Source organism: Anguilla anguilla, chromosome 19 (genome assembly GCF_013347855.1).
Source record: "Anguilla anguilla isolate fAngAng1 chromosome 19, fAngAng1.pri, whole genome shotgun sequence".
Taxonomy (NCBI): Eukaryota; Metazoa; Chordata; class Actinopteri; order Anguilliformes; family Anguillidae; genus Anguilla; species Anguilla anguilla.
Window position 1 is genome coordinate 16613662 of NC_049219.1, and position 23788 is coordinate 16637449.

At 47.9% G+C, this 23788-nt stretch overlaps 1 protein-coding gene across 4 annotated transcripts in view; it reads left to right on the forward strand.

Annotated features, from left to right (window-relative positions):
- Window positions 1-22660, forward strand: part of LOC118219099 (potassium voltage-gated channel subfamily D member 2-like) — a 61230-nt gene extending 38570 nt beyond the window's left edge. For 2 of the 4 annotated variants that reach the window (XM_035401981.1, XM_035401980.1), the window contains exons 3-7: window positions 17663-17825; window positions 18441-18539; window positions 19736-19831; window positions 20039-20277; window positions 20489-22660. In XM_035401981.1, coding sequence (XP_035257872.1) covers window positions 17663-17825; window positions 18441-18539; window positions 19736-19831; window positions 20039-20277; window positions 20489-20666 — 775 coding nt within the window. In that variant the 3' untranslated portion in view covers window positions 20667-22660. The remainder of the gene's footprint in view (window positions 1-17662; window positions 17826-18440; window positions 18540-19735; window positions 19832-20038; window positions 20278-20488) is intronic. The other 2 variants (XM_035401982.1, XM_035401984.1) reach the window with 2 other exon arrangements.
- Window positions 22661-23788: the final 1128 nt, after the last annotated feature.

Sequence of the window (23788 nt, forward strand, 5' to 3'; positions counted from 1 at the left end):
TTTACACTTGAGGGCAAGGCCAGTCCTTGATTGTGTCCTGACCTCTGCAAAGAAATGTGACTCTCTTTGATTGGCTGACCTTTATCGGTCTTATCCAATCACAGCAGCAGAACAGGCTGCTTGATTGGGCCATTCCAGATTCCCTTGAACAGTAGAGCTTTCCCCTCCAGAAAGGCACACTGGCAGCCAATGTCTGCGTTTTGAAGAGAAGACGCAGCCTGGTTCACCAGGTATAGAAACTCAGGCACGATCACATGCCACCCTAGCCGTCTTATCTTGTCTCTTTTAAATGAGTCCATTTCATTTCCTGCCACAGCACAGAGGGCACGGTATTATTTGACTGATACACCTCTTGAAATGTATTGATTCTTGTCAGTAGGCAGTCGGTTCTTCCTGAAAACAGAATTCAAAGCTGCATTGTTTCCTTGGAGTTTAAGTCCCTGAATATTTCTCTGTTTTGCCTGAAATGCACTCAAGTTAGTGCTGGATGGAGATCCCCCCCTAGGATTTTGTGGAAACTACAAATGTAGTTTCATGGGACTGTGGTTGTTCCAACGACATGAAATGGAGAGATAAACGCGCACACACACACACACACACGCACACACACGCACACGCACACACTAGCACGCATGCACACACACACACCCCCTCACCCTCTCGGTCCCACCTCACGTCACACACTGAACATGGCCCTGCAGCTGAACCAGGAGTAATTTCACGGTGCCGTGGCCCAGCTTGCGGTGTCAGAGCGGGCTCTCTGCTGTCGCTGCTCTTGTTGTTCCAGTCCCTGGGTGTAGCAGGTAGAGCACATTCTGCATGGGGCTCTCTGCTGTCGCTGCTCTTGTTGTTCCAGTCCCTGGGTGTAGCAGGTAGAGCACATTCTGCATGGGGCTCTGATGCTTTGGGAGCTGTTACCGGACCTGCAGCCTCAGTGGAGCTCATCTTCTGGGCTGAGTTATGGGGGAATCATTTGATACACGTACTGAGCTCTGTGTGTGCGTGTGCTAGCGTGCGTGCTTGCTTGCGTGTGTGTGTGTGTGCGTGTGTGTACTTTTACTTTTATAATTTATGTAATTTTCCTCGGTTAGGAAAACCTTAATGTAATATTTAAGCCATCCCAGTTCCCCCCCCACCCCCCCTAGGATCAATCAGGAAGTCCATCCAGCTGCTGTGCCTCCTCACCTGGCAGAGAGGTCCGCACTCTCCACCAGTCTGGAAGGTCTCCAGGTATTAAAAAAAAAACCCTGTAACTCTTCTGACCCCTGAGTCACTCCCGTCTTTGACTGTCTCCTTGACAGAGAGGGTTTGAAAGTGCCCGTCGGGGGGGTGGATCTGGGACAGACCTGAATTCCAAAGCAGGTCTTTCATGCGCGTCCCCCCCCGCCTGAACGCTGACACGCACTGACCTTTACCTTTACTCTCTCTCTCTCTCTCTCTCTCTCCCCCTCCCTCCCTCTCTTCTCCAAACAGCCCCAAGCCTGTCTTTAAACTCTCCTAAAGCTTCCGGAAACCCTTTGTCATAAAGGATTTGTCTTGGTTCTGCTCTGCCATCAGAAGCCTTGATGTAATAAACCTCAAGTGGGCTTTTTTTTGGGCCTCAAACTTCAGTCCCTTTGGAATTTATGACAGAGAAGCTCTTTGGAGTGGGATAGTTCTTTTACCCCCCCCCCCCGCCCTTAGTCAAGTCCCTGACTGTAGCGCTGCAGGGTAGTCAGATTCCAGCCAGCCGTCTGACAACGTCCCTTTAATGTTTTTCTCACCACGGTGAAAACTCATATAAGTAATAAGTAGTATGTTTTATTCCGAACTTTATGAACAATAACACCTTGCGTTATGGAGTGTGATTATGAAGTCTTACGTCAAGCTTATTCAGCCATTGTGTATGTATTTATAAGACAGAGGCATCGCAGCAGCGTTCTGGGAACATCTCGATCACGGCCTTTCATCACAGTGACATTTCCATTTCTGTTAATTGTACAACTGTTATTACACTAGAACTTATGAGGTGTTGGTACTTCACATATTGCAAATTGTCTTCAAAACCATGTTCGTATTTAAATGCCATGAAACGCCTTCTTCAAAGCGCCGTGTTTTAGATATTTGATCTTTAAAGCTTTGCATCTGAAATGGAGATTGTTCTGAGAACAATGTGTAATTAAGACATATAGCTAGGCTCAGTCCCTGCCATGGCTGTGGTCCCTTCTCTATCTGTTACAAAATGGAGGGCGGTCCACCCGCTCTTCTGCAAAAAAAAAAAAAAAAAATTTAGAAATAAATCTTTCTCTTTGCAGTACACCTATAATGATTAATCGCCATGGAGACTATGCATTGCATTTCAACCTGGTTTGGCTAACAAGTTCTGTTTTGCAAAGGGACTGTGGCTAATAGCACTGAATGTTCTAATCAAAAAATAGCAAGGACCGAATCATCATGGTCTTTCAGGTGAGCAGTCTGATATCTTATTCCTGTACCGTAGCCACTAGTATCTCTGTGCTTATTATACCTCTGAAGGACGGACTGAAATCCAATCTTCAACCAAATGAAAAAAATGAAAATGGGATTTCTCCTGTGGGGATGGTTTTCATGGGAAGGATGTCGGTAGGTTGCCTTGAACAAATTTCCACCCAGGTTTCAATATCAGCTGATGGGATCACAACCCAGAGGTATTATACATGTATATTTCTGTATAGATACTCACACGCTAAGAGTAGCAATAAAAATTCAGAAAAACTATTTTGGCACCAGTATCCCACCACTAAATATTCATAAACTATCAATAAAGTTGCTTCAGAAATTTCAGTTTCATGCAATGAATCGACAAGTTGAAAAAAATGCGTCTTGTTTATTTTCAAGGCCTCTTATTACTTTTTAATGGATGGATTTTGCTGTAATTGGCAGACACAGGTCCCACAAGGTGGAGGACAGGATAGCGCAGCTAAGGGTGGCTGACCTGTGAAAATACAAAATTACCCCGAATGACCTTCGCCATCGGGGTCACGCAGGCGAAGCAGAGACCGCTCTCGCATTAGAGGGGTGCACACGCCCGGTGGCTGCATCAGCAACGACAGCATCGATGAAGGACTGGTCCAGGAGCGTAAGTCCAAAATAAAACTGTAACTAGTTTTAAGGCTTGCCAGCGACTGTTGCCCATTAAGTTGGCACTTATATAATGGCTTTAAGAGAGAATTCACCCCCCCCCCCTTTCTGATAATTGTCAGCACTAATTGTTGATAATATGGAGACAGTCTCTTAAGGGATGAGGGTTGCTATATCTTCCCATGTCAGGGTTTCCCAGCAGCTTGTTGAGATACAAGGGGCAGCGCAGCAGAACCGTGATAGACAGGTTCATCCTGCACGGTGTTAGCATCACTGTGCAGTCGCAGTTTCGGCCGATGTGACTCCAGATGCGTTTCCCGCCAAATCCGGCGGGCCTGCTATTTTTAGCACCAGCGGAGCAGCTCGCTGTTCGCCTTTAACTGAATACCAACGATGGATTTAATGTTTCTAGACAGCTATTTGCCGAAAATCATTTGTCGAAGGAAATACGGCTTTGAAAGCAATTTGTGCTGATAAGGATATAAATGTGGAGGCGTTTCCTCTGCTAATCTTTATTATTTATTTATTTTATTTATTTTTTGCACGTCTGTCCCTTAAATTTGGCACGGCTGTCTCAGTTGATTACGTTTAATTAGCTGTACAGATACCTCTGCTTTTATCTTTTAATGAGCCCGGCGCTCCCTCCCTCTGAAACACATTCATTTCACACATGAACAGTGGAACAGAGCAGACAGCCAGTTGAGATGTCAAATGTAGATCAGCGTGAAATGAACAGCCGGGGTGGAAAGCTGTTCAGCTGAGCTCTCTGAGGATGAGCAGCGAGACGCCAGTGTCGCGTTCCCGCTGACAGGACCATCCCGGGGCCTAGCTTAGCACAGAAGGCTCTCTCCCAGGGTGGGGGTCTGTGCTTATAATACCCCTTAAACCCCCAGTCCAGACTCTGTGTGATCATTAGAAAATGCCACAGCACTTACTGCCTGAGTGTCCAAAACGTACCCAGAGTACAAAAGAACACCAAGAAATAATAATGATGTAATAAGTGTTCTGGACCAATCACGTTAATGCTTTATTTCCCCCCTTGTAACGTTCTGCTGTTCCAGAGGCTGCAGCAGTGTCACCTGCATGCACCTGCAGCCTCAGGGCGGTGTGGCGGTGTCACCTGCAGCCTCAGGGCCGTGTGACCTGCATGCACCTGCAGCCTCAGGGCGGTGTGACGGTGTGACCTGCATGCACCTGCAGCCTCAGGGAGGTGTGGTGGTGTGACCTGCAGCCTCAGGGCCGTGTGGCGGTGTGACCTGCAGCCTCAGGGCCGTGTGGCGGTGTGGCGTGCAGCCTCAGGGCGGTGTGGCGGTATGTGGAGGGAACGGTACGCGGTGAGGCTGTGCTGTTCTCACTCCTCTGTATGCAGCAGAGGTCAGGCCCTCAAACCGCTCAGAGAGACCGCTCAGAGAGACCGCTCAGAGAGACCGCTCAGAGAGACCATTCAGAGAGACCGCTCAGAGAGACCGCTCAGAGAGACCGCTCAGAGAGACCGCTCAGAGAGACCGCTCAGAGACCGCTCAGAGAGACCGCTCAGAGAGACCGCTCAGAGAGACCGCTCAGAGAGACCATTCAGAGACCGCTCAGAGAGACGCAATGGAGCTGTTCCAGGACATCCTGGTCCGTCGAAGTTTTGTAATTCAAGGCCACACACACACTCACACACACACACACACACACACACACACACACTCTTTTCCCATGACTTTGTTTTCAGCCAGACGCCGTTCCCCAACGCCGTAAATGTCCGAGCGACAGAACTCTCTCGGACATGCTGGGCATTTGTGGAGCTGAGGGGGACCTTATTTCACGTAACACCGCACTTTCCTGGTTTGTTCCACATGTACATTCATAAAAGATTTGCAACTTTTCCATTTAAGATTAAGACCTCTCTGTCTCTGTTTTTCTTTCTTTCTCTCCATCACTCCATCCCTCCTCTACTTCCCCAGCTTTGGCACAGGTAATCACACTCTTCTTCTGCTTTGATGGAATGTTTTCACATTTTTTTTCTGACTGATGTTCAGGCTTGCAGTTTGAAGGCCTCCAGATAAAAGAACCCCTCCCCCCCCCCCCCCCCCGAATACATGGCTTGTTCACAATGGAACATTTTCTCATTGAGTATTTCCATTTACCAGTTAACTGCACCGCCAGGCATCTTCATTTCTCCTCTCCCACCCTGTGAGTTTTTTTTTCTTTTCTTCTGCAAACTGCAGTAGAAATGCAGCCTTTTTTGTGGATAAGAAGTTGTGCATTATGAGGAGCCATTCTTACATTAAGAGTGAGAGGGAAGTGGCTTTGCCTCTCTGGCAGGGTAAGGGCTGTGCTGTTTCTCTTCATTTGCTCTGTCCTCACAGAACCCTTCCTGGTAAATTGTCCTGATATTCTTTCTGAATGCTATTTGAAAAGCCTATAGTACATGCTGCAGAGATGAGGTAAAGTACAGTCAGTGATTTAGAGTAAATTCTCATAGCAGTATCGTGATGTTTAGCGTGTCCAGCAAATCATGGCTTCATTGTCCAGTTTAAAGTCCAACGGCCAGAGTATCCTGATGTAGGCAGGAGCTACAGCCTGCCCCCCGCCCCCCAAAGTGAGGTGTTCTGCACGCGTGCGCTGACCAATGAGACGCCTCGGCTGATGCTCATTATCTTTACCGCGTGTAGTATGCGCTAGCGGTCGCCGGGCGGACTTTAGTTCTTTCCCGCCAGGGCGCGGTCCAGACCCCCCCACCGTCCGCCCTGTGTCTCAACACCGCGCGCTGCCGCTGTCGCTAGGCGCCCGCGGCCCCGCGGCCCTCGCTAAGCAACGCCGCGTCTTCGTTGCCGTCGCGCGCCGCGACCCTTTGGTCTCCCGCTCCTCCTGTTTCAGGGTGAAAATGAATTGAAAAGCCTCCCTTTGGTGCGCTGCTGCCTGGCTCCCTGTGTGTGGGGGGGGGTGTGGAGGAGGAATTTAAGCTCATTACTGAGAGCCGAGTTCCGCTTGCTATTATCTGTTAATGGGCCTCTGTAGTTTATTATAAAGGCCACAGGAGTTCAAATGGATGGGTTTTTGATACCGGTATTGTTATGCCAGCCTTCGAGATAAGGGCCGAATATTAATATGGGATGCCGTTTCCATGCCGCAGGGTTAAAATCGGATTGGGGTCCAATTAAGTGCCCCAGTTAATTTTCTTTGATAATTAATTAATTTCTCATGCAGTAAGGCTGTAAAAATAAGGACTAAAATTAAAATAAGGATTAAAAAGGGAAGGTCACGGATGCGGGGAAGGCAGCAGGCCTTTGTAACGAAGCTCAACTTCAGCCATGTTCCTCTGTGGCATTTGTGAGGGAGGTTGAGTCCTGTGGAAGAGCTGGCCAGCCCACTGTTTGCATGTGGGTTAGTAAGGAAGTGACGATTATATGAAGAGACTGTAACGTGTCTTATCAAAATGGGGGCTATCATGTTTTATGGGGGCTACTTTGTTCTGAGCTAATGTTGGTGTTCCACTGGGAAAAAACGTTTCACTCTACCTAGTTTTTATGAAAGTGCGAGAGAGCATTTTTCACAAAGCACATTCTTTGTTCTCCGTACCTGTCTGTACAGAATGGAAGTGTGAAATTGATTTTGTTTTCAGTGTGTTCTGTTATTTGACTGTGACAGTACAACTGAGAAGCAGGTGTAGTATTAAAAAAATACACTTTTATTAGACTGCTAATCGTCAAAATATAAAATTTATTTGAGCAACATTAACAGTTGTACAGGCAGCATAAATTTTTCTGCCACTCCGCTGTCTTGCTAAGTTATTCTTCCAGAACACAAAATGGGGGGAGAAAGCAGAATCATAATGTGATGTTCTGTGTCACCTGTCAGGGGAAGACACCGCAGTGAAAAGAGGAAGTTAAAGTGACTTCCTTTGTCCTTTTTTTTCTCCCCCTGAAGCAAACGGAATGGTGGAATTACAGGAGAATGTTCCGCGGAAATGTAGAGGCTGACAGATAGCAGGCCTTTTTTTTAAAATGGCCTGATTCACAGAGAAGCCTGGTCTCCATTGTGTGGGAGGGCTGATCTGACTGTGTAGCATTCCGCTCTGTTTTTGAGAATGACTGTGATGTCACTGCTGAGTCCTCTCTCTGATTCGCTCACCCCGGCATTGTTCTCAGGCATGCAGTGGTATGAAGCGGGGGGTGGGATTGGCTAAAGTATTCACACAGCTTGTTTCCAGTTGGCAGCTAATTGAGAGGAAGCCACAAAAAATCTGCTGATACTGCGGCCCCCCCAGGCAATTTAGTCTGACACCCCCGATCTAAACCGTGGACTCACACCTACGGACACTGCCATGCGCCACCGTGCCTCCTGAACTGTACCGCGTTCCCCAAAAGATCATCACAGCCTAGAGTACCTGCAAATGAGTTTCCACAGAAAGAGACCAGCCGCCTGACCTTGCTACCCCCTGCACAGTTTAATTGAATGTTGTGAGTTTGAAAGAAAATTGAGCATTCCAAGCTTTAATTCAAAATTTGAGATGTTAGAAATTCAGACATTTCTTTGTATTATAAGTCATGTAAGTATAATTTCTAAGTATATAAACAAGGTGTCCCTCAACTGTAAAACCCAAAAACAAAAACCAGTGGCACGGAAGTGTAGGTGTGAGATTCAGGAGGGAAAAGCACTGTGCTGATCTCAGTCGTGTTCACTTCTGTGAAGTGGTTGTGTTTGTGTTTTCTTTCAGAGCAAACATAATGGAATGGACTTTTTTTAACAAAAAACAAAAAAAAGAAAGAGACAGATTTCAATTAAACGTGACGGGGGAGGGGAGCAGGGGGTGGGGGTGTCGCTGTGCTGAGATAAGGCACAACTGCATAACATCAGGTGCCCTCCCCCCCACAGTCCCCTTTAATCACACGAACCCTGGCTGCTCTTTGTAATATGGATTCATACAGAGATGAGGAGAGTAAGTGCGGAGTGTTCCTGCAGCGAGACTGAACCTCGTCATTCCTGCAGAGATAAAGAATTCATCTTCTCCTACAGGGAGAAAATAATTCAACACTTCCTGCAGTGATAAAAAAATAAAAAATATTCAGAAATTCCTACAGAGAACTGGCCAGGAGAGAACTTCAAACTGCCAAGGAGAACAAACAGAGAGCTGCTGAAAAAAAAATTGTTTTTGTTGTCTTTCATGCTGTAGCCCTGTAAATGTAAATTTTAAGAAATTCACATTATGAGACTGGTATTATAATGACTGTTTGTTGGATAGGCTACCAGGTTGAGTTCTACTCCAGTTCCAGAGAGGATGAGTGTTCTCACTGCTCACCCAGCTGAGAAATATCCCATAATCCTCTGTGTCATCCGCTGTTGTCACTGCTAATCTTGCACATCCACACGGTGATCGGGTAAGGTAGGTGTTTATTTGGTTTAATGTCCTCATGAGCCAAGTGAAGAAAGCGGTTGACTTACTTTTCCAAACCAGTTTCTGTTGCCTAATGTACTGAACACCTCCTGGAGTCTCCAAGAGTCACTTCTCATTGGTTGGTGATGGTCTGAATGCTACAGACTTGGATTGTATTATTTGACTGATTCTAATGAAGTTTCAGATAGTTAGTCACACGTACTAGGTTGTGTAGTAGAAGCACACATTCTGGGCCCTTTCTGGAGTTGTGTAGTGATTTAGGAGCTCTGATGACTGGGAAGAACACTGGAGCAGAACTCGCTTTCAACGCGAATCGCTTTGAGTTTAACGTCTTGTAAATATATAGGATCTTTGTTTTGTGCAATGCAGTGTTTTACGCTCCCAGCTTTCCTTGCCATAGATTTGTAGTCGCTGTTAACAGGAACGACAAATCTCCCCTACCCAGCTCATCCGCACTCTCCTCCAGCAGATTGCCTCTGTGCAAGCCGGTGGTCCTGGAAGACAAGCAGGTGCCTCGATTGCAAAGTGGATTTGTTCATGTGTACCCCATGTAAAATATCCACTTTGCCTTTTGTTCGTTTTTACATGGTGGCTGCAGTCTGGCTTTTCTTTAGTTTTCTCTGTGAGAGAGAGCCCCCTTGTGGCAGGCTGTGCTGTGTCTCCTGTTGCTTACGTGGTGTTTTACCTGTTGGGTACGGTATTTGAATGAGCGTATAAGGAAAAAAAAAATACTTTCGTTAACAGGAGTCGGTGAGTCTTTTTGAAGAGCGCCAAGTTTTTGATCGAAGATGAGGAGAGTTCCGGCAACGTGGATTTGGGTTGGATCCCAGGCCCATGTGAAAGATGGGAGGGAGGATGGACGGATGGACGGAGGGACGGACGGACAGAGGGAGGGATGGAGGGAGGGATGGATGGAGGGATGGACAGAGGGAGGGATGGATGGAGGGATGAAGCAGGGGTGGGGCCCACAGGCCAGGCCGTTCATCACTCGGCTGAGGCTCTATAGCGTTCGGGCGAAAGATGGATTGCGATGTCGGCGCTGCACTTTGGCGGAAAACGAGTTTTTTAAGGCAGACGGATGAGTGAGGCGCTCGGGCGCTGTGTGTCTGGGGCCCGGCCCGCCGCGGAGCTCTTCCCCCCTTAGTGGGGGCCCCGCTCAGCACCGCATTTATATCTGGGGCGTGGGGGGAGATGGTGTGACATCATTCTTCATGCAGGCTTATGGGGGGCTGAGACTCTCTGGGCAGCATCTCGCACAGGGTAGGTCAGTGTGGAACGCGTGCTGCTCGCAGTGGAACGTTGTGCCTCCTCAAATTTCATCCACTGTCATCTCACTGGTGGTCATGACATCCCGGTTATCGGAACTACAGTTTTTCCATCTCTGCAATCACAGAGATGAAACAGAGAGAGAGAGGGAAAAAGAGAGCATCTAAAAAGGCGGATGCTGCTTTGGTTTGGTTATTCTAATCCTGATGAATGGTTTATCGTCGGCATCAACTGGTGACTAATGGACCAGTTAAATATAGCCAATGATTCAGTTCAGCCTTAATGACTAATGACTTACCAACTGTCTGTGTTCCTGCTACTTTCTGCTCTTGAACCTGTCCTGGCACAGTTCTGTCAGAGCAGAGTTCTGTCCTGGCGCAGTTCTATCAGAGCAGAGTTCTGTCCTAGCAGAGTTCTGTCAGAGCAGAGTTCTGTCCTGGCGCAGTTCTGTGAGAGCAGAGTTCTGTTCTTGCAGAGTTCTGTCAGAGCAAAGGCTATTTAGCTGACACAAGTTCTGTGGTGCATGGTAATGTCAGAGCACCAGAAGGCCATAGGTTCAACACCCAGTTCGGCCACACCTACTGAAAAAGCACCTTCCTCTGTCTCTTGTCCTGCCAACAAGGAAATTTGTGTAAGCACGGGCAGTGAGGAAATGTGAGTGGAGTTTGCGGATGAAACCAGGCCTTTTATTAAAAGCACAGGATAAAACATACATTCTGAGAGGCCAGCCAATGAGGGCGTTCTGTTTTTCTCTCTCGATTTCGCCCTTAAGAGGAGAACCGCTGATTACAAGAGGTGCTACACTCAGTGTTTTCTTTTTTATGTTTTTGTATTTGTTTATTTACTGAACAGTATTATTCTGAGTGATCTGGAGAGCCACTCTGTCCTGATTCGTAAGTGCTTATCACAAGGGGCGTGACAAATGGGGCCGTTTATGTAGGACAGGAAATGACACAATTGCATCAGTTTCAGTTTTAGTTCTAACGGCAGCAGCGATTCTGAAGGCTGTGTTTTACATCACCATGGCTAACATCAAACTGGATGTGAACAGCCATTTGTTTAACGTTTTTGTCTACAGAAAAATAAATCTGCATGTGCATGTGCAACAGCATTCTCCATTCATAAAGAAACCATCCACAGTCTGAGGATTGTTTCAGTAAGCAGCAGCCCTAATGCTCCGTGCAGGTACCAGGTCCTGATGGTTGCATCCAAAGAAAAGAGCCCTTCGCTGTAGCTTATTTTACGAGGTTGTTTCAGGGTGATATAAAAATGCAACAGACTGAGGAGGTGGATGAAGCTGGCGCATATATCTCCTGCCGGTCAAAGGGTTGATCCATAATTCAAAAGTTTAAGACCTCACGAAAATTGTATTTGTTTACCGACTGGCCTCTCGAGGGCAGAGTTCACTCTGTGCGTGACCTCCGTTTCTGTAATGGTGTGCGCATGCCCCACAGCCAATCAGACGGACGGCGTGCTATAACCTCCCCTGTCATTGGCCACATCGATTGCTCTGAGGTCCTGAGGTCCTCCTTGTATAAATTCCAAACATCTCTCACTTCCCATGTTTTTGTTTGAAGCTGTACAGGAGAAGCGCAGTTTTGGGTCAGACTCTCTCTGTTAAGCGTGTTAGGCGACGCTAAGGTTTTCTGCTAAGGTGGCTTTACTGCGTGGGGCTCTACAGCTTTCCATTTAGCTTTGCGTTTTAGCCTTTGTGTCCCTGCGGTCAGCATAACAGAGAGATTTGTATCAAGGGTAACGTGAAACTGTGAAAACCACCGACCAATTTAAACTCTGTGCTGCTATTTTTTTTTGTTGTTGTTCAATATTGAAAAGCATTTTTTGAATGAAGTCTTGTTCCCAAATTTAGGCCTTTTCTTGTGAGAAGAAAAGAAAATTCAGCTTCCTGCTCTGTTGCAATTTCACCCTTGTTCAACAATAAATAAAGGAAGAAAATCTCTGTCTAGCGATAATAACAGAGCTCTTTCCCTCTCCCGCTGTCTGTATATATGTGACACACATATCTCGGTCAGGGTACCTTTTTTGTATAGGGTAAAAGCAGACTCTCTGGTGGGCTGTGCCAATTCTGGACAGGATGGAGCTGAACCCAGGGCATTTTGGAGGATAGATTGAACATCTCCTGGGGAGAGGCTGTTTCTCATCTCTGTGAGAACAAACTAGCGCCACTACGCTCCTTCAGAAGTCAGCAGGAATGACAGCAAGAGGACCTGCTTCAGAAGCCCTGAGAGAGTTCTGCGCCTTTACCTCCGAACGCTCAGACCATCAAACATACCGGACAGGAGGGAAAAAGAGCGAAGTGCCATCAGTTTGTTGGCGATTAATCTTTGCCGCGTGTGTGGTGCAGTGACCTTTCCTCCTCTTGCTGGTGACGCAGTCTGTGTCCACAGAGCCCAACGAAAGCCTGAGTGGTTTTCGAAAAGGTTCTAGAACGCGCGGAACACGGAGGAGCCCCTGATTGTCTGTTTCCGTGCCGACCCACCCGCAGCGCAGTTTGCGCGGAGGCTGATGGATGAGTAACGTCCTCCACCGTATTTAATGTGCCCCCCGGTGGACCATAAAGGTAACAGTTATCACTGACCGATTCCTCTGTTCAGCAAAACGTGCTCTGTACATAAAAGCAGGTGGAGCGCGATACGAAGCGTTTAGCGACACATCCCCCCCCCCCCCGGCTTCATTAACGCCGCTCGGCCCAGCCAGTGTGAAGGGAACATTAATGACTCGACGCAGCCGCCCGTGAGCCTAACACGGGCAGATTTATGAAATGTTAAACATCCCGTGTAAAGGTGCATTAAGGGCCCCGTGCGTTTGGAGAGGTGCACCTGTCCCCGGCGTTTAGCCGCTCCGGCGCTAATCGCGCACCTGCGCGCTAACCTTCCGCGGCACGCTAACGGGCTTCTCGCGCTGTTAATGCCTCTCCCGGTAAGCGCTCAGTTTCTCGCCTGATTAGCCGCTGCTGTAGGATTTGGAGGGAAAAAACCTGTCATGTGACCAGGCTGGGGCTGGGCCTGGGGCTGGGGCTGGGGGGGGGGCTGTAAAAGCAGGTAGGCCCTCAAAGGGGAAAAACACCTTCGGTGTTGTTCCTTGTGTTCTTTTTTTTTTTTTTTTTTTTACCTGAGTATCAAAAGCACATCTCCGGGGGCTGGTGATGTGTCTGAATATTCACAGTAGTGCAGAAGCAAGAGAGGACACAAAAGAGGACTGTTCAGGACAAAAACTCAAGCATAAACGGAAAAAAAAAAAAACCTGTATTTCCTTAGCTGGCTGTGTGCATGTGTATGTACGTACGGACATGGCAGTAAGTGTGTGTGTGTGTACGTACGGGCATGGCTGTAAGCGTGTGTGTGTATGCGTATTGGTGTGTAAGTGCGTTTGTGCGTGCGCACACTGACTCAGGCAGAGAATCCTCTGGTTCAGAAGCGGGAGGATGACACAGGCCCATCATGGTGAAAGTGTGCTGAGCTGGAGACGGCAGACATGGCTGGGATAGATAAGACTCCCTCCTGTCACAGAGTCTCTTTACAAACCTCACATGAGATGATTCAGGACTGAAGGAGAGCTGCAGACTGAAGGATCCTAAATCCTATGAAACTCAAGGATGGTTTATACTGCTCCTCCTGCTCAGGGTTGTTTATTCCACTGTGCCTGTGAGTGATGTCCTCTAGGGGGTTACTGGGTGGCTCATCCTGTTAAAGCGCTGCTCTAGGTTATGGATGGGCCCCGCAGTCTGGCGGTCTATTGGCTAGTTTTAGGATAGTGAAGCTGAATGATTATTTTCTATTGGAAGCTTCTTTTTAATGTACTTGTTTTACTGACCTATATGGTCGTGGACATTTCAGAATGAGCCGCTGAAGTGTACAATTCAGCATTACATTCGCGACAGCTGTTTACCGTGGTATAGTGATGTCATAATATCCCTTTTACATTATAGTGATGTCATAATATCCCGTTTACGTTGCAGAATCATTGTTCTTTTTCTCCCCCCCCCGTACTACCTGGGGACGCAGAGCGTGGTTTGCTTGCCGGACGGGATGGTTCTGATGGTTCTGCAGCTTTTCCTCCTGAGGCAGACCGAGCTGTAATTACTGGGATTAGTCTGTAAGCAGTACAGCCGGGCCTCCCTTTGATAATTAGTTTTGCTTTGCTGCTGGATTTCAATTAAAATTGTTATGGATTCGCTTGTTTAAAACTTTACTGTGTCCCGTGCAGCACTGGGTAGGATGCTAAAGCCATCAGAGTCTGTGTGTGTGTGTGTGTGTGTAGGTGTGTGTGTGTGCGTGCATGTGTGTGTATGAGGGAGCTGAATGTCATTCTCTCACTGGTTAGAGCTGAGAGCCTGATCTTTTCCACAGCGTCCTGACGTTACTGAAAGGGACAGTTCTGCACCTGAGAATGCTTCAAAGCCCGGCGCAGTGCCAGCCTGTTTCAGTGCTCTGGTGTAATCTGGAGGATTGACCTCCGTGTGCCCCACAGGATTATCCACTGTGGTGTTCCAAGTCACAGATTGTGTGTGTGTGTGTGTGTGTGTGAGTGTGCGTGTGCGCGTGTGCGTGCGTGTGTGTTGGGTGTAATGGGGAGAGGGCGTTGCGGTTCTGGCAGCTCTCTCTCTCTCTCTCTCTCCTAAGCAGCAGGTGTGAGTGACTGACGGCCAAACAGACGAGCCGGAGGAGAGAGTCACATTCTGAGCGGCGTGAGTCATTTCACACCTCGGCTCGCCCGTCACGAGGGAGAGACTGTCTACCGCAACGCTCCTCCTGTTCCCACTCCTCCGACACCGAGATTTAGTCCACCTTCAGCCTGAGTTTCTGCACTGGTGCAGATTTAGTCCACCTTCAGCCTGAGTTTCTGCACTGGTGCAGATTTAGTCCACCTTCAGCCTGAGTTTCTGCACTGGTGCAGATTTAGTCCACCTTCAGCCTGAGTTTCTGCACTGGTGCAGATTTAGTCCACCTTCAGCCTGAGTTTCTGCACTGGTGCAGATTTAGTCCACCTTCAGCCTGAGTTTCTGCACTGGTGCAGATTTAGTCCACCTTCAGCCTGAGTTTCTGCACTGGTGCAGATTTAGTCCACCTTCAGCCTGAGTTTCTGCACTGGTGAAGATTTAGTCCACCTTCAGCCTGAGTTTCTGCACTGGTGCAGATTTAGTCCACCTTCAGCCTCCTCCTCCTCCTCCTCCTCCTCCGTCGCTCCGGCAGAGTGGAAAAAGCCACGCGGAGACGCCGCCGCTGGTGCTAATGGAAAAGCTAGCGGGTTCGCGGGTTCGCGGGTTAATTAGGAGACTGTCGTCTTTAACGGCGCGTGACAGAGAGAGCGGCGGGAAAACCGTAAACAGCGAGGCGAAGCCGGCCGCCCCCGAGAAGCAGCTCCACCCCCCCGACCTTGCGAGAGAGAGGAGGGAGGACATTTTGGAAGGAGGTCAAAGAGTTTTCTGGGAAAGAAGGGAAGGGAAGAGAAGGGGAGGGGCTGGAGACATTTATATGTGGCTTTTTCCTGAAAGTTAAATCAAGGGTGTCCTGACCTGAATCACATGAAGAGGGTGATGTAGAGGACGGTGGGCTGATATCAGTGTGTGTAGAATGAGCATGCCTATCAGGGTGATGGTTGTGAAATAGCACACACATCAGAGCCTGTTTTGTTGAGCACGCACACACACACACACACACGCACACACACATCGCTTTACTTTAATCCGCACCGACTCCGCTCGCGCCCGTTGTCGCGGGTGACAGCAGAACGCTGAGATGCGTGAAACAGGAAGCATGGGCTCATTGCGGCGATGCAGGCGTGCAGGCAGGTGAGGCGGGCGTGCAGGCGAGGCGGGCGTGCAGGCAGGTGAGACGGGCGGGCAGGCGGGCGAGGCGGGCGGGCGAGCAGGCGGGCGAGGCGGGCGTGCAGGCAGGCGAGGCGGGCGGGCAGGCGGGTGAGGCGGACGGGCGAGGCTCGAATTCTGACAGGATCATCAAGCCCAGCGCTCTGCCCCACTCGCTTTCTCCGCAAAATTAATTAGAGGAGCGTAATTGGAAAACTGGAATCGAACATGCCTTTAATTACTCTCAGGTCCCTCAGAGCTGCAGAGGCCAGCCCGTAAGCTCCGCTCTCTGTCTTTGTAGTTAAATTACACGTTTCACAAGTCAGTCAGCCAGCTCCAGCCGACTCCAGTCACACAACGGAGTTAGAGGGAAAACAACTCGATATTTCCCGCTGTTTTGTTGTGCGTTTTGTCTGGCTCACCGCTGCTCAGACCACCGCTCTACACTGCTGCTCTCAAAAACAGGCGCTGGGAATCCCTGATCATGCGTATGGTTTTGCCGTTTGTCTTGATTAGTTTGTGTGACAGTGATTGACAGCGTGCTGTAGCTCCTCCCGGTGTGATATTTATTAAGCTCCCTTCTCCCAGCACCAACCAACAGCCCGTTTTCGTCCCTAAGTCCGTAATAAAGAGGTAACATGCAGCAAATAGACAGTGGAGGAGAATAAAATCTTATCCTTTCAGCTGTTAATCATACCGATCGGCCTTGTTTTACATGCTCAATTTTACATAATTATCTCTAATTGTGTAGCGTTTCCTCAGGAGTCTTTGTGTGCTTTGCATTCATTTAAATTCACACAAATAGTCTCTGTGTTGTAATTACCAGTGTTTAATGTGACATGCAGAAAGGTAATGCACCTCATTAGATGCAATCAATTAAAAATGGAGGCAGCAGCAGGTGCTGTGTTTTTCTTCAAATCGGCACTCTTGGTAATCACACAAACAATCAAAAAAACAGGCAATTTGCAGTTTAATTAGGAGCCAAAGAACCTGACCAGAACCGATCCACTGGGTCGTGACCTCATAACCTGCTGCTGTAGCCTCTGTGTTGGAGAGGACAGGTTTCTGTGGTTTAAATCTGGCCACTGGGTCTCACTGCGATAAGCTGAGTAGAGGGGAGGCGCATGGAACATAACCGCCAAGTTTCAAAGGCTGAGAAGCAAATTAAACTGCAACGGCGTTTTCAGTGTCTCTGACATCTGGATGACCATGACAAGATGAAGGCCAGGTTTTCGGCGAGTCCAGGTCTACACCTGGAGGGGTCGATGTGGAGGGGGCATGGAGGCGTTTTGGACGGAACAGCGTGCTGCCTGTCTGGTGCCGTAGCCCCTCAGTAAAACGATGCTGGGACAGTCCGGGGCTGGGACGTGACTAACTGTGATTGAGACACGGTTTTGGAGGGAATAAAAAAAAAAAACAGGGAAACAGCGAAACGAAATCGAAGGAAAAAGTGGGTCAGGATGTAATTGACATTTACAGGAGCTGGAGGAGTGCAAATTTAATCACAATCCCTTTGTGACATTTTCATCTGAATGCATTTACTTTCAGCTGAAAAGATATTATAAACCATCATGAATGGGGAAAGACAGCCTGGAGTTCTTTAAAAAAGAAAGAAAAAAAGATACACTAAAGCTGCACATGGACCTATGGTGCCTCCTAGTGGTTTTATTACACATATCATTCTGTGACCAAACCGGACCATCACTTCAGGTGAAATCTCATTCATATGACCTTAGTGAAATGAAGTGGCTAAGGCTATTATGTGACACGTTATTTTAGGATGACAAAAGTTTCAGATAAAAGGTCTTGCCCTTCATATCAGTGGTTTAAAGTGTTTATCAGTGGCTGTTTGTGAGTCCTTAAATTGGTTCAAAAGATATGTGAAAATGTGATGCACTGCAAGAGTGAGTGTACATTATAAAAATGTATGTTTCATTTCTCCATTTAAACGCACAGTGTGTTAAACTGGAGTGGACGAGGTCACTAAATTTATTTGCGATGTGGACGTGGGACTTCCCTGCTCTGGATTTCGCCTGGCCATTAAACCGAACCCCTCCCGCCTTTCTCCTCCCTGCTCGTCTTCATTTCAGGTACGGCGACATGGTCCCCAAAACCATCGTGGGGAAGATTTTTGGGTCGATCTGCTCCCTGAGTGGGGTGCTGGTGATCGCCCTGCCCGTGCCCGTCATCGTGTCCAACTTCAGTCGGATCTACCACCAGAGCCAGCGGGCCGAGAAGCGCCGCGCGCAGAAGGTACTGTCCGGCCCGATTCAATTCAGCACAACTTTATTAGTCTCGCGCTTTTTACAGACACACTGGCGTGACTGACAGACTGAGGACCTCAGCACATGCTTTAAACATGCTATAAATATGCTATAAACATGCTATAAACGCATTATAAACACGTTTTAAACATGCTTTAAAATGTTATAAACATGCTTTAAACATGCTTTAAAGGTGTGACCACACTTGCTTGTGACCTTGCCAATGCTCCGTAAAAATGACACTGTGATACAATTAAAATCAAACGTTGCTCTATAATTGCTAAGGAGGTCTGAAATGTTCTTCTTCTGTCCCCAGTTTTAAGAGTGGCCATTGTTAAGTCTTTAACATGGAGACTGTGTGCATTGTTCTTGCTCCAGCGTTTCTCTACGTAAAGATTTTGGTTCTGTCGAACGAAGGTGCACTCCACTGGTAGTTGGTCAGAGCTGGGGGGGGGGGGGGGGGGGGTTGTGATCCCGTCCAGGCTGCAGAAGGGATTGGAACCCAGTTCACCCACCGCCCCCCCCCCCCCCCCCCCCCCCCCCCCCCCCCACCCCCCGACGCAGACCAGGGGGAGCTAAACGCAGCGTGTGTTTGTCCAAACAGATAACCAGGCTCGCTAGAATTCACGCGTCGAAGAGCGGCGGTGCTAACGCCTATTTGCAGTACAAACGCAACGGGCTCCTGAGCGCCGCCCTGGAGCAGGTAACCGGGCGGGGCCCGAGGACGGGGCCCGGGGACGGGGCCCGGCTTCCGGACGGGTCGCTGCATGCGCCCGGCTCGGGTTCGGCTTGAGGCCGGGGGGAACGCAGAGCTGCCCCATGCTAGCGCTTTACGTGGTGTCCTCCTCTCGGTCCGTCCCGCTACCAACCTCTGCCTCCCTTCTCATCTCTTTCACACTTTCTGTCCTCCCTCTTTCTTTCTTTCTCCCTCCCTCTATCTCTCCGTCTCCCTTTTCGCTTGACTCTGCCTGTCATTGCCTCCCTCCCCTCTCCTCTCTCTCTCTCTCTCTCTCGCTGCTCACGCCCAGACTCTACCGCTGCACCCGGGAAGGCGAGGAGGCTCTTGTGGAAAAGGGATTCCATTTTGTCAGAGCGCTGCACGTGGCTTGGTTTGCAGTGGGGAGGGGCACTGCCTCTACGCCCCGCTCCCATCTTCTTTCTTTCAGTTGACCGGTCCTCCTGCGGCACCATCATCTCTCTCTCTCTCTCGCATCTGTATTAACGTGCATTTTAACCGAAGCTCCGCCCCCCGTCTCTCTCCTCATTGGCCCATATCTGACAGCATCGTGGCTCTCATCACATGGAGGAATGGCGCTGAACCCGGCAGCATGTCCGCAGTCTGCGGTGGCGGGGTCATAGGGTCATGGGGTCGCAGGGTCGCGACGCGGCGCAGTTTCCCACAGCGAGGGTTGGGTCAAGCCTAGCAGTGCCACGCACGGCTCTGCAGGAGAGCTGGGCTGACCTTTCCCCCCCGGCTGTGATTGGCTGCGCGGTGTGGAGTCCGGCCCTAGGCGGCGCTGGTGTGGGGCGGGGGCAGCGGCTCTCATGGTTTAAATCACGCGTCCGTGAGGCTATCCCGGCTGCATGCTCACATGCGGGAGCAAATTCTAAATAAATAAATCAATCGATAAATAAATAAGACGCCTTTTTTTGAGGTGCTGTATTGCGTTCCTATTGGACGGAGCCCCTGCGGCTCGTGAGGGCGGAGTTTGAACCATGAGTCGTCTGTCACGGACAGCAGGCGTCCGGGGCGGCAGGGCCGACCCATAACGTTCCCGTAACGTTCCTGTGACGTTGAGGCGACGCTGTGCGGACGCTCCCTCCTGCTCTGGCACGGCTGGGCCCTTTTCCCCTTTAAGGTTTCCCGGGTAACGCCCTCGCCTTCTTTCTGCCCCAAAGGCCTCCAAGGAAGCGGGACAGGCCCAGGTGTCCAAGACCAACCCCACCTTCCTGACTCAGCACCATCACCTGCTGCACTGCCTGGAGAAGACCACAGTAAGACTGCGCACGTGTGTGTGTGTGTGTGTGCGTGCGTGCGTGCGTGCGTGCGCGAGTGTGTGTGTGTGTATGACACCTATCTGAGCCGGTGCTCTTTGTCTCTCTCCGTTTCGGCTGCTCCCACAATGCACCTGTCTGTAAGCGTTGAGGGTCAGCCAAGGACACGTTGACCCTCTGTATCTCTCTCCCTCTCCCCCCTCTCAGAACCATGAGTTTGTGGATGAGAAGGCGTACGAGGCCAACTGTATGGAGGTGTCACTGGTGAATAAGCTGGGCTCCCGCTCCTCCTCCCTGAGCTCCTCCCAGCACGGCCTCTCCTCCTGCTGCTCCCGCCGAAACAGGAAGAACAACCTCCACCTGCCCAACTCCATCGCCTCCGGTCGCCATGGCAGCCTGCAGGAGCTCAGCACCATCCAGATCCAGGAGAGGTCACTGCCCAACAGGTACATCACACACACACACACACCCTCACACGCACGCATGTACGCACGCTCACATACCCTCATATACTACCGCACACACACATGCAGAAGCTCATGCACACACACGTACACACACTCAGGCTCATGCACAAGTGCACCAAGGACACCTTGCCAGTGTATGGTCTCTCTCTCCTTCTCACACTCTCTCCCTCTCTCTCTCCCCCTCCCTCAGCAGGGCCAGTCTGAATGCAAAGCTGGAGGAGACCATGCCGCTGAACTGCGCTCAGCCCTACCTGACGGCGGCCGTCATCACCGCGCCGACCCCGCCCTTGACCACGCCCGAAGGTGACGAGTCCACCAGCTCCACCGACTACTCACAGAGCAACATCATCAGAGTGTCGGCGCTATAGACCCGCCCCCTCCTGGGCGACGGACAGCAGTGCAGGACCGGATTTTATTTTCCTACACTGTGTGAAACTCTGGCCACAGTGACACTGATGCAATTGATCTCCCACCCCCCCCCATCAGCAGGGGGCAGTGTCTGGCGAGCACCACCAGACTCACCTCACTGGATCTTACACTCTTACAGAGGAGTTCTTTTTAAAATATCACGTGTCTTTCAGTGTCTTTTGTCTTTTTTCTTTGTGGAACAATGGCCAGTTTCGTTAAAGGCAAAGACTTTAACATGGACTCAAGGTAAAAAACTATCATGCATGACCAAAGGGAACAGTCTACCTGCAGCACACATCGACTTTTACGGACTCCTGCAGACCCAACTTCCTCCTCGACATCGCCAGCATGAGCAATAAGCATCTGTCACTGTCTCACCCATCCCTAAAAACTGGTCATGTGATCACTTGCTCAGACGCTGGTCCTTAATTCCACGCTGAGGTGACCAGTACAAGTGATGCATTGATTCAGTTAGTTTCCTGTTGTGCAGTCATTATGGATGACTTAACATCCTGTCCTTTTCACTCCAAGGCATTTTAATTTTACCCATTGCTGCAAGCAGGCTACTCAAATGAGATCTCCTGATCGCTGATACACTTCACATTGGCACTGTAGGCTCGGCTGAACCCTTTCACGGTGGGAAAGCAGACATTTTGTCAAATTTGTGTTAATAAGCGCAGCTTTTGAAGCGTGGATAATCTTTTAAAAGCAAGGTGAGCTGACGTCAGAGCACCCAAATCACAGTGCCAGGCTGTAATTGAATTTTTAAACCCGTGAAATAGAATTCCTGTCTGTGAAACGTGAGAACTGTAGAAGAAGCCGCGTTTGCTTCTATTGATTGGCTCTGATTAGTTGCTGTAAAGAAGGAAAATCATACTGGCTTGCACAAACGTGCAAGGAAAAGGCCGATGTGCAGCTCCTGGAGATATCGTACTCTTCACAGCGAGAGCTGAGCTGCTCCGTTAGTAATATGCAGCTTCTGTTTAATGAGGCAGCATCAAGCAGCTAAACGATTTAGTCTCCAACTGGGGTTAATGTGGGATAACAATATCAAGTTTGGGATCTGTGGGAACGTGAATAAATCACATTAATGTTAAATGCTGTTTTTTTTTCATTGCGAAAGAGGAAAATTAGAGAATTCACGCATGCTGTCATCCCCTCGCTTTGCGCTGCACTGTGCAAATCGATCCAGAGCTTTTACCTCACCCCAAATTCAGAGCGGTCGACGGGCGATCACGCCCCTTTCCCATGATCCTCCTCACCTGGGCCTGCAGGGGAACGAGCACATTCGCACCACTGCCTGATTGGACGTATGCGATGTCTTTGTACACTTTTTATTTATACTGACAAAAAAGCAGACATATTTTTTACAAAAACAAAAAGCCAAAAAAAAAAAAGACAGATGGTCCTGTGTTGGTGTTGGAATTTTACCTTTTTATTTTAATTTTCAGTTGTTGAAGAAAAGGAACTCGGTCGCTGTTTTGTGAACTAGTGCTGTGAATTGTTCTCCTGTATTGTCAATACTGATCTCAGTTTGTGGCTTTGTAAAAAATAATTTCAACTGCTGTTTCTAGAATCTTCTTTGGGTTTTGCGGTCTAATCAAAAAAAAATTTTTTTTTATCGATTCAGTATTTTCTTTCCTATCAATTTAAGGTTGAATATTTGCATGCAGCCATTGAAGAATTTGGATTCATTGTGCTAGAGAAGGTCTTTCAGTTTGTCTGTGGCGATTCAAGACTCCAGTCAAATATGTTTAATGCACATGAGATTATGTAAATTTTAAAAAATACAATTATTATTAATTATTGCTTTAAATTTGTTACAACTTGTGCTATGGACAAAAAAACGTAAGATATTGATAAGTCAGAAAGAAAAAATACAGTCCAGTGCAGCATCTATGAATAAATGAATAATGGATTCATTGTTCTAATAAAATACTGGGGAAAATGCTAAGAATCATGTGTTCATTTGAGCTGAATGAAGGATTATCTTATAATAGCCCGACAGCATAAAATCAACACAAAACACTCCAGACATCTCTCTTCTCCTACAAATGCTATTCAAGGTTAATTCAATTTACCACAAACTGTAATAAATAAAATGGTTTTTGTTGCCTTAGGTGAACAGTGACAAGATTTGATGTTTTTTTTTATTTTTTATTTCAATGTGAAATTTTTTTAACCTGTTGCAACTGGTCGTCGTTTGTGTCTGTTTCTTCATGAGACTGCATATTCCACAGTAACATCTGTTGAATGGTTTTCTGGTGATCAATGTCAACTCATTTACAATACCAGAAATCAGATCCAGATTAACTATTTTCCTGTAATTAATCACCGAAATAAGCAAAACAGGGTTATCTTATTTTTGCGACTAACCATTATGAATATATATGTTTAATTTGTTCTGATTGCCCACAATGCTTTTATGGTTTATCACACACCATGAATGTGATTGTATGCCTTTTAATGCACGTCCCAAAAAGTCAAATTCCATTGCATGCCTGGTTGGTGCTTTTTAAAGCAACACCAATGGTTGATGCATAGCTGTAAGCACATAATATACAAAATGCATTGTTGATGATTTAGATAACCCATTCTGGAAAAGAAAAAAAATGCATTTTGGTTTACCACAATGTATTTTGGGTATTTATCTCACAACCGTGAATGAGATCTACGTTATTTTATGTGCATCCCAATAAGTGATATTGCACAGTATGCTTATTTGGTTGTTTGCTTAATAAGCAATATTATGAGGATTTCTGCTGAATTAGGATATTCTTTATTTAACCAATTTATTTAATTTTCAAATATTCATACTTAAAATAAATTAAAGCTATTTACTTTCGAACTAATTATGTTTTATACTGTTACATCCATGACTGTATGAAAATACACAAAATGCTTTGTGGGTATTCAGAATAAACCAATTGGAAAAATGTTATGTATAATAGTTAAAATGCATTTTGGGTAAATAGAAAATGCTCATTTTAACAAACAAGAAAAAAAATTTTTTGTTCAATATAAACAGCAAACAGCAGTGGCCCCAGAAAATGCAATCAAAGATCATTTATTGGGATCCCTA